This window comes from Protomyctophum bolini, assembly GCF_963924005.1.
Source record: "Protomyctophum bolini genome assembly, chromosome: 3".
Lineage (NCBI taxonomy): Eukaryota > Metazoa > Chordata > Actinopteri > Myctophiformes > Myctophidae > Protomyctophum > Protomyctophum bolini.
Window position 1 is genome coordinate 35,419,781 of NC_137864.1, and position 9,478 is coordinate 35,429,258.

Below are 9,478 nucleotides of genomic sequence, written 5' to 3' on the forward strand. Positions count from 1 at the left end.
AAATCACTGGAGTGGTTTCCCAGCAACTGGAAGGGGGGTTTTGGACCCTGACGGAGCCAAAAATGTCTTCCAGTTCCAGGGGAGGAAATTGATTCAGTGGAAGTCTTAAAAAAAAGAGACCTCAGATCTCAAGTCAATAATCACCAACAGAGCAAATAGGAGAGCATTGATTTATCCTTGTCTGAATGTCGCACATTAGAACGAAGAGGCACTGAAATCATGACTGGACGAAACAACACGATGAAAGATCTTAAGATAGTGCTGATCTGGTTTGGTGGTTGTTTTTTCACCATGGAGAAGAGTTAAAGACCCGTTCTGTCTGGATGTTTTTCTGTTCTTTCCACCCTCCACACAACCATGTTTGTTTCTCCAACCACTCCCTCACATTGACATTCATTTTACTTTGGCTCCCTCATGTGGCTACTGACTGGCACAGCGAGTCTTTTAGAAGTCTAATAAAATACATAAACATTTGCCAATGTGTAGCCAGTAGCCTACGTCTAGTACTACTACTATTACAGGAGGCCTACTTTATTTGAACATGTACTGTACTGTACAAAGATAATTTTGTCATGTTATGGTTTTAATATGCTCCGTGTAGGGCAGGCTAATACAGTAGGTATTAAAAATGGCAAATTTTAAACGGGACAAAAAAAGAAAGTCCTTAATGTTATCCTGCTGCGAATAAATAGCTATACTTGCTACATTACTGGCTACAATACATTCGGCCTTCTGGACTGCAAACGGTACAACTGTACAACATTTTCAAATGTCAGTCAACTCCACAAAAAACGTTAGAAGCTGGAACGAGTTTCACACTCAAAACCACGACCAAACATGTTAAGGTTGGTCGGTCATGTTTTGGAGTTTCACAGACTGGCTTCGTCAAGTTGTTCTTACCTCCTGTGTTTCTTACGAAAGCCAAAGGTGCTTACTGTTGTAGTGGCTAAACAGTATTGCTGATGTGAGTGACGTTTGGCCTTCTTTGGCCTTCAGACAGTAAACACTAAACCTCCTCCCAGAGCCTCTCTGCCTCCTCCCTCCATGTGCCTGCTGCTGGCCTGCTGAGATTGGAAGACTGTCGTAACAGTGCGCATGCGCGATAAACCACCCCCCACCACCACCACCACTATCGAAAATGGATAATCGATAGTGTTGTAGGAGGTAGAGGTGACACATTTGTTGGCGAATGACTAATCTGATGAGACACAAAATGTCTTATAAATATCATATGAAAGGTTAATTATTATTATTATATAACTTTATTATAATTATTTTATCTTATCTATAAATGCACCAAGTCTCTGTATGTACATTCCACGTAACTCGAGAACCGTTCAAATTCGACACACACGTTCCACACCCTCACAGGGAGTGCAGTGCCCGGTGTCGAGTCAGTCGGACCCACGGTTGTCCAGAACAGCCACAAAAGGCCATTTATGGAGCTGGTCTGTTCTGACATCACACCACTCCATATTTGGGTATGCCTGACAGTAGAACTCCATAAGCTGGCCTGTTCTGACATCACAACACTCCATATTTGAGCATGCTGACACAGAACTCCATATGGGCATAAAAGGGACACATACATAATTGGGGCATGCATTTCCGGTTGTCCAGAACCAGCACAAAAGCCTGCTCGGGATCTGGACCTGATCACCCCTATATACCCATATATGGATCTGGCCTGTTCTGACCACAACCGCTCTAGTATTTAGAATTAGGAGAAATAACTCAATTAATGACTACTTAATTCACAAACAAGGGACTAAATGTGGAACGCCCTACCAACAGTCATTAAGACATGCAAATCCCTTGACTCCTTCAAAACTGCCCTCAAAGGGCACCTACGGATGGCTGCAATTAGAAACTGGCCCCGGTAACATCTGAATCCCCCACCCACCCCTTTTTCCCCTCACTGTATGTGTTTCTTTTCCCTTTTTACCTCCTCTATGATGATTTCCTTTTTTGACTATATAGTTGTGTATATTCGTACGTCTCTAATTGTTTTGATGCATTGAAAATGGTGGGCCCTATTGTAAACCAATCCTTGTCAAGTTTCTCTCAGTGTGCATCCTCTCAAGTTCTACACACGTAAGGTAGGTAGAAACATTTTGATATAATCATTGTTGGAATGAGTAGTGCTGAGCCAAGTATATGCTAATCTAATATTTTTTATTTTATTTTTGTATGACACCAAAAATCGATTTCTACATACAGTAGGTATAGGTAAATAAAATGGCGGAAATAGTGGAAACACAAGCGTAATAGATATTCAGTGATGTGGGTATAGCTTGATAACTTCAGGCAAAGCTCTGACATATATAATGTCTCTCCGTTATACATTTTCTACGTACACGGTACACATCTTTCATTTAAGCCCAATAACACGTCATTATGTCTAAAAATATGCACGTTTCTGAAAAGAAAACACTCAATGAAATTTGGAAGTTTGGAAACAACCTGATTTATGTTGTCCAGCACCACTAGTGCATGGTTCTCATTCTCAACCTGTGAGTCTGGTCGTAATTTTGGGGGTGACAGTATAGACTTTTGCCTCAGGTCTACTGTCAGGGTACCCAGGTCAAATATGATTATTTTGGGGAGTCACGACTCACGGCCTGAAATGGTTGAGAACTACTGTACTAGTGGTATGCGTTTAAAATCATACATCACTAAGCATAATAAAATCTGTCTTTCATACTTATTCATCAGTATCATAGATACATACAACTTTATGTTTAGAATGTTTAGAACATCTATATTAAAACTTAAGTCTATCCTTAACATTGTGTTTATAGTACAAAAATGCCATTTATAAAATGCATTCTATTTTAGTTTTATTTATTTATTCAACTATAATCTGTGCTATTCCGGCATTACCGGTCAGGTACAGTAGCCCCTGATGAAAATTCTTTCCGATCGGAATATTCTCTTCCAATTGACATGAGGGATTTTGGAGCCGTCATTCTGATTATTATCGGTATATTAGTGACCATGCAAACACATCAGTCAATGGAAACAATCTCTCTGGCTTTTTTGTGTTTTATCCTTTTGACAGATACAAATATATGGTCATGTATATGCCTTTCACCTTTAACTCATATTACATTATATATTCCTTTCCCCTTTCACATATAACTCGTATTCTATCATCAGGGTCCTCTTCTATACTATTCCACTGCACCCTCCCTTTTCACCAGAGGTCAGGCTCCACCCAGACAATCTTCTTCTGCTCCTCCCAGATGATGGTGCGTAGGCTGGTCATGAGGGCGGTGGAGTCACACCAGGAGTCTGGCGCCACATGGCGGTACAGGCAGGGAAGCTTGTCCAGGAGGGGCTCCTCGCTCTGGGAACACGCCAGCAGCTGCTCCTCTGTCCTGCCGTGGCGATGCAGCAGCTTTGACCTGGAATGGGTTGGTTTTAGAGCCAAACTAACACCGGTGCAATAGAGCGTCGCAGTCCCTCCCCCTTGCAGAATGACGAGTGGCCCAGGAAATGAATCGCAATGCATTTTGCCCATAAGCTTTTCTTAAAGTATAATTTATTTTGTTGTCTAGAAGATTATGATTAATGAACGATTATTAAAACAAGTCGAAATAGCAGATCTACAAGTTCACAACGCGTCTTTGTGACCTTGTAGATCAGCTATTTTTGCTATTTTTGTACGCCACCATTGTACAACTAAATATAACACAGGGTTAAGTGATTAATTGTGATCCTGTGTGGACCCAGAGATGTTACCTGACTTTACGTGCACTCCGTGCAGTCAGCGCGATGAAGACGATGATGGGGAATATCTCAGCCCTGTGCAGCCGACGCACACAATCAAGTCCCAGTGGCAGCACACAGTGGATTCCCTGTGATACGAACCAGACAAACACAAGGCACATTTGTCAATGTGACATAGGCCTACATTTTAATCAAGGGCCACAGCCATTTGCATGACTTTTTTTCTAGACTATAGTACTATACATTATTAACACTAGACCAGAACCGATCGCTCATACTTCCTTAAAAGCACGAGTGAGCAGGCAAGTAAAATGAAGAAATTATATTTGCTGGTGCTGCAAAGGCTAACCTGCTTCATCACTTTCTCGACACTCTGCAGAGTGTAGCTTTGGTTGCCATCCTGTTCACACTCTTCTAGAACCTCTGACCTCTGCAACCTGGCAGCATGCTCAGTGGGGGTCAGCACCTCTGGAGAGCAAGACACAACACAATAGAGGAGAAGACTATGATATACAGTAAAATAAGATATACAGTATGGATTTTCTGGATTATATAATATGGTAAATTCAGGAAAACACATGAATAAACATAATTTGCTCAACAACATCATCCTGGAATCAACTATAACTTCTATAAGCCTTCATTTCTAAGAAGGTGCTTTGTTTTTTTCAATGCCCAGAATATGAACACTCCCCTTTTGGCTATCACTAACTCCAGCGCATTCTAGTATAAAGTACTTTAAAAAACCCTTTAGTGAAGTGAGGGGTGCCTTTTTTGCTTTTGTACGTCAAGGGGAGGTCCAGACATGACTGCTAGTGCAAAATGGCGAGGTGGCAGCAGCCAAGAATATGGACTTTTTAATGTTTGTTTTAAGCACATCCACCTGACCACCATTCTTGGCTCTTACCAGGCTCACAGAGCTTAAAGCCCTGCCACTCTGCCATCTTCTTGTCCAGGATGCGTCCCAGGGTGGTGGGCAGCAGCAGAATGGGTCTGCAGACCGGTGGGAAGTGGGGGGTGACCAAGGTGTATGGCATGAGAGTCACACACCCTCTGGGTGCCGATGCATCACCTAGAGGGGGACGACGGAAAAAATCACAATAATATTTTATGGTAGCGTATGTATGAATACAATATACTGTATAACTAGCACATCTGCAGTGGTTGGAGGTGCTCTTCCTAATTTAGAGCCAGGTGTCAGGTATGACATAGCATATATTCTTTGGTGTTATATTCTTAACCCTAACCCTAACCACACAGAAACTATGCATAAACCTAACCTTTACCCTAACCCTAACCACACAGAAACTATGCATAAACCTAACCTTAACTGTAACCCTGACCTCACAGAAACTATGCATAAATCTAACCTCAGAACCACTGGGAAAAGAGAGAGTCTGCACCAATGTCTTGCATTGGTGCCGAGCTACTGTACAAGCCGAGCTACAAGCTCACAACGTATCGATGTAGATCGGTTAGTTGAACTATTTAGATTTTTTTTTCAAAATAGTAAAAAATGGCAAATAAGTTTAGGGATAAGGGGTAAGGAGTGGCGCAAGATATGTCTGTGTTGCGTGTGCCACCACCATCTTTATTGTAGTTCGGACATTGTTGCAATTACCTCTCTCTGTCAGGAGAGGGAGACAATGGACATAAAACATACATCAATGCATTGAATGGATGAAAATCCCTGTCACACTCTGTACTGAGTGCGGGTAGAATGAGCCATAGGCACTTGAATTAGTCCTCAAAAGTCAAAGAAACCTCATTTTTAATTTGTGTTTCATCCCATTATCATCATATTATCCCCCCCTGTTTCTTTTGATTATTTACAGTAGGTGCTTTTGGTCATCTCTTGATTTTGGAATTTGTTTTTTATTTGGACTTTATTAGATTGCTTTTGTGTGCAAATTGTTGAATACAGGTGTGTGTGTGTGTGTGTGTGTGTGTGTGTGTGTGTGTGTGTGTGTGTGTGTGTGTGTGTGTGTGTGTGTGTGTGTGTGTGTGTGTGTGTGTGCGCGCGCGCGCGCGTGCGTGCGTGCGTGTATGCGTGAGTGAGTGAGTGAGTGCGTGTGTGTGTGCGTACTGTATTCACCTGGCTCTGTACTCGGCGTCTGGCGGTTCTCCACACTCATCCACAGAGGGTTCCTGCCCTGGCGTCCGGTGCTGACAATCCTCACAGCCTTCTCTGGGGTCTGATGGACAGAGAGAGAGAGAGAGAGAGAGAGAGAGAGAGAGAGAGAGAGGGGGGGGGAATAGTCATGATAATCATCTCTATAGCACTTGTTCCTAAACACTGGGTCGGGACCCATATTTATTGCTCCCTTTATTTCTTGTTTCCTACATTTTGTTTTTAATTATTATTATTTATTTTTTTAAAGTAAACATTCCCCCATTCATGAATTAAAGACAAATTAAATGTTTTTTTGTTAGTTCTTTCAGTAATTTCATGAAGAAATAGTGGTGAAAATAGCCGATCTACAAGCTCACAACGCAAGCACAACGTGTTGTGAGCTTGTAGATCTGCTATTTTGGGTCCCGGGCAAGCGTCTAATTTCTTTTTGGGGTCTTGATCTGAAAGGTTTGGGGACTACTTGCTCTATAGCACTTTTGAAAACAGAAACAAACAATAAATATAATTATGCATAAAAAAGAAAAAATAATCCATCACCAGGCTGGATCATAAGGTAAAACAAAACATTACTCTTACTTTTCGGCCCATCTTTATTTGGAAGCTCATCTCTTCAATTGCTCTGATCAGCAGCCGCTGTGCCCTGTACAATGAAATAAAATGAAAATTATTCAGGATTTCTCAGACCTATACAGTATGTTGCATGTAAACTGGCTCATGCCTCATCACTGCCTCAAATTCTTTTTTATGGCCATTCATATTTGTACCATAAAGATTTAATTCCACTTAGCTCCGGACATGGATTTTTAGATTTATATAATAATGGGTGGATATAGTCGTTTTCATGAAATTCTTACAAAATGGCCTGAATTAAAAGTTAATGGCCCCGTCACTCACAGCACCTGCTCTTCATTATGCAGACGAGGTTCCCTTATCATCACACAACTGTATAACGACTCATCCATGCCAGGCTCGGCCACCCCACCTATAATAGTTGGGCACTGTGCCACTCTGGAGGTCCAGCAGTTGGCAGGGGTAGACGTGGCTGGCACGCCAGGAGTCCTCCGTGCCAGCGGGCTGCGTGTTGGTCACGTGCAGGATGTCGTTGCAGGAGACGACCAGGGCTCCACCGGGGCCAGACGGGAGGGCTACGTTGACGCGCACGTAGAAAGAGTCTCCCGAGTTGGTGTGTGTGCTCTGGAGCTGCTGTAGCAACATCTCATAGGCTGAGAATGAAATGGAATACAAGTAATGGACACAAGTATTGAACATTGGAATGTCTTACTTCGTTGAAATAGGAGTAACGCACCGTACGCACGACATGGAGTACCTGGTGTCCATTGTTCGAGTGGCTAGCCTTTAGAAACTAGAAGCTGGAGAAACTGACATATCTCCTCCCCAATAACATGGAAGGGTTGACGAGGGTATGGGAACCAGTCTTAGATACAGTGGACCCTTCTAGACTGCGCTTCAATGTACCTTATTGAACGGTAGTGAATAACAAAGACTCTGGTGATCTGTAATGTACAATCATGTCAAGACTGTGGTGTACTCGTTTTGTGTTGTTTTGTTTGTTTTTTGTTTGTATTTAGTTTTTTGTGTGTGCATTGTAATGTCCGATTGTCCGTATTGTGGTATTTGTTGTTTTCCTATGTTGTGTTAAAAAAAGAAAAATGTGTCGTTCTATATACATTGAATTGCGATTGAACAGCTGTGAACTTTCAGAGCCTCAATAAAAATACATTGAAAAAAAAAGAAGAAACTAGAAGCAAGGAAATACATAATGGACGCTAATATTGTGGAGTAACAGTTTATTTTATCAGAATTGTTAACGTCCTTTCTTTTGTGCTGTTTACGTAAAGTAAATAAAAGGAAATACAATGGAGATGGAAAAGAAAATGGATCCGATTTGAAGCAGTGCCAGACACATAGCTAGTTTAGCTACAGGGGTTTAATTATGTCTGGAATTCTGAGAGGTTCTGCTTGAGAAACTCCAGTTCTTCCTTGTTGTACGGTTGTACCTCATCAACACTGACATACTGTACATGTTGTGCTCTTAGTTGGAGGATACTATGTTGAGTGCAGAATGCAGATGATATTACTATTTCATCATTAGTGGAACCAGTTTCTACTTCCGTAAAATTTACAAGGTTGATTTAGTTCACACTGTCAAGAACAATGTGGCTTGGTAGCCTACTAATATACTGTTGTAAATAGCTGTAGAAATATTTAATATTGGGCCATACCATTTAAAAATATAGTGTTTACACTGGGACCTACCATCTTGGCTGGGTCGCAGGGAAATGTGACAGAATCCCCGGACCTGGTCCAAAGCCCACAGAGCCTCCTCTAAGGTTGAGTCCACCAGTACCATGCTTAGAGACTGCTGGTTCAGCTCATATTTCACCTGCAACACAATGGTATGTATGAACCATGCAGAATCTCATACTGATGATCCTCATACTGATGGTGTACAACCTCACAACGTGTCACATTGTTACGTGTTGTGAGCTTGTACAGTAGATCCGCTATTCTCACTATTTCAAAAAATATTTTTAAATTAAACAATGACGTAATGGCATCCCTATTGATGAATAGGGATGTCAGGTCAGGATGAAAGAGGTTAAAATATATTTTTAGGGAACAGAATTTGCCTCTGTATTGGGAAATGTTTGCACATAAAGTACATATAGTAAATTAAACAAGAATTCACACGTTTTTGTACGCACGCACGCACGCACGCACGCACGCACGCACGCACGCACGCACGCACGCACACACACACACGCCCTCACCTGTACTATCTGCGACCCCGGTCCGATGCCAACACCTTGGGCAGCGCTGCCTTCCATCACCTGGTGAACAAACACGCCAGTCTTGTTGCCCCCGACAACCGTCAGCTGACTGAGCAGTGTGTCCGCTTGGAAGGAGATGGTGAGGACACGGCCAGAGACACGTATGGCCCGGGGACGAGAGCGCACCAGGAACGGAGGGGGAGATGTTCTGCAAAGGCTGACCAAAGAGGAAAAAAAGGGTGGATTTATTTGATCAGAAAAACGGACAATTGCTATTTAGTATAATTGGAGTTAAATGGCTCACCTGTTAGTGCTGCCATTGGTAGAGGGTGTCCTTTGTAATGCTTTGTAAGCCTTTGTCCGTTGTAATCCTTTAGAGTTCTCTACAAAACAAAAGCAAGGCTGCTAATTGACTTTCAGCAAAACGAAACCAAAAAAGTGAATGTGTTACCCTACATCCGTCCCAGGCAAACATCCAATGTTGGATACAGGCCCTGCCTTGGGGTTGACTAAATGAATTGTTTCAGATTTATTTTAGAAGTACACTGATGCTTTCTTTCCACAGTACACACACACACACACACACACATGCACGCTCACAGTGTGTCATAGAGTGATGCGCTGCAAGCTTGTACATCTGCTATTTTGTTTTTGCATTTTAGAAAAATCTTGAAAGAGTAAGAATTTGATTTGAATCTGATTTAGAAGGCATTTGTAGAATCAGCCTCATCTTAACGCGTCAAACTTCTATCTTTTAACGTGAAGTGTCTCCAACAATCAACAATTACTAATTGATGCATGAATTCAGTTATACTGTACC

At 42.0% G+C, this 9,478-nt stretch overlaps 1 protein-coding gene across 2 annotated transcripts in view; it reads right to left on the reverse strand.

Annotated features, from left to right (window-relative positions):
* Window positions 1–2,158: 2,158 nt before the first annotated feature.
* card14 (caspase recruitment domain family, member 14) overlaps window positions 2,159–9,478 on the reverse strand; it is a 16,680-nt gene continuing 9,360 nt past the window's right edge. The window contains exons 10-20 of one of the 2 annotated variants that reach the window (XM_080760150.1): window position 9,478; window positions 8,963–9,041; window positions 8,659–8,875; window positions 8,144–8,270; window positions 6,849–7,089; window positions 6,443–6,506; window positions 5,819–5,927; window positions 4,640–4,804; window positions 4,082–4,200; window positions 3,745–3,860; window positions 2,159–3,407 (exon numbers count right to left, since the gene is read on the reverse strand). The exon at window position 9,478 is cut by the window's right edge and continues 55 nt beyond it. In XM_080760150.1, the coding sequence (XP_080616276.1) occupies window positions 3,197–3,407; window positions 3,745–3,860; window positions 4,082–4,200; window positions 4,640–4,804; window positions 5,819–5,927; window positions 6,443–6,506; window positions 6,849–7,089; window positions 8,144–8,270; window positions 8,659–8,875; window positions 8,963–9,041; window position 9,478 (1,449 nt within the window). In that variant the 3' untranslated portion in view covers window positions 2,159–3,196. The remainder of the gene's footprint in view (window positions 3,408–3,744; window positions 3,861–4,081; window positions 4,201–4,639; window positions 4,805–5,818; window positions 5,928–6,442; window positions 6,507–6,848; window positions 7,090–8,143; window positions 8,271–8,658; window positions 8,876–8,962; window positions 9,042–9,477) is intronic. The other variant, XM_080760151.1, reaches the window with a different exon arrangement.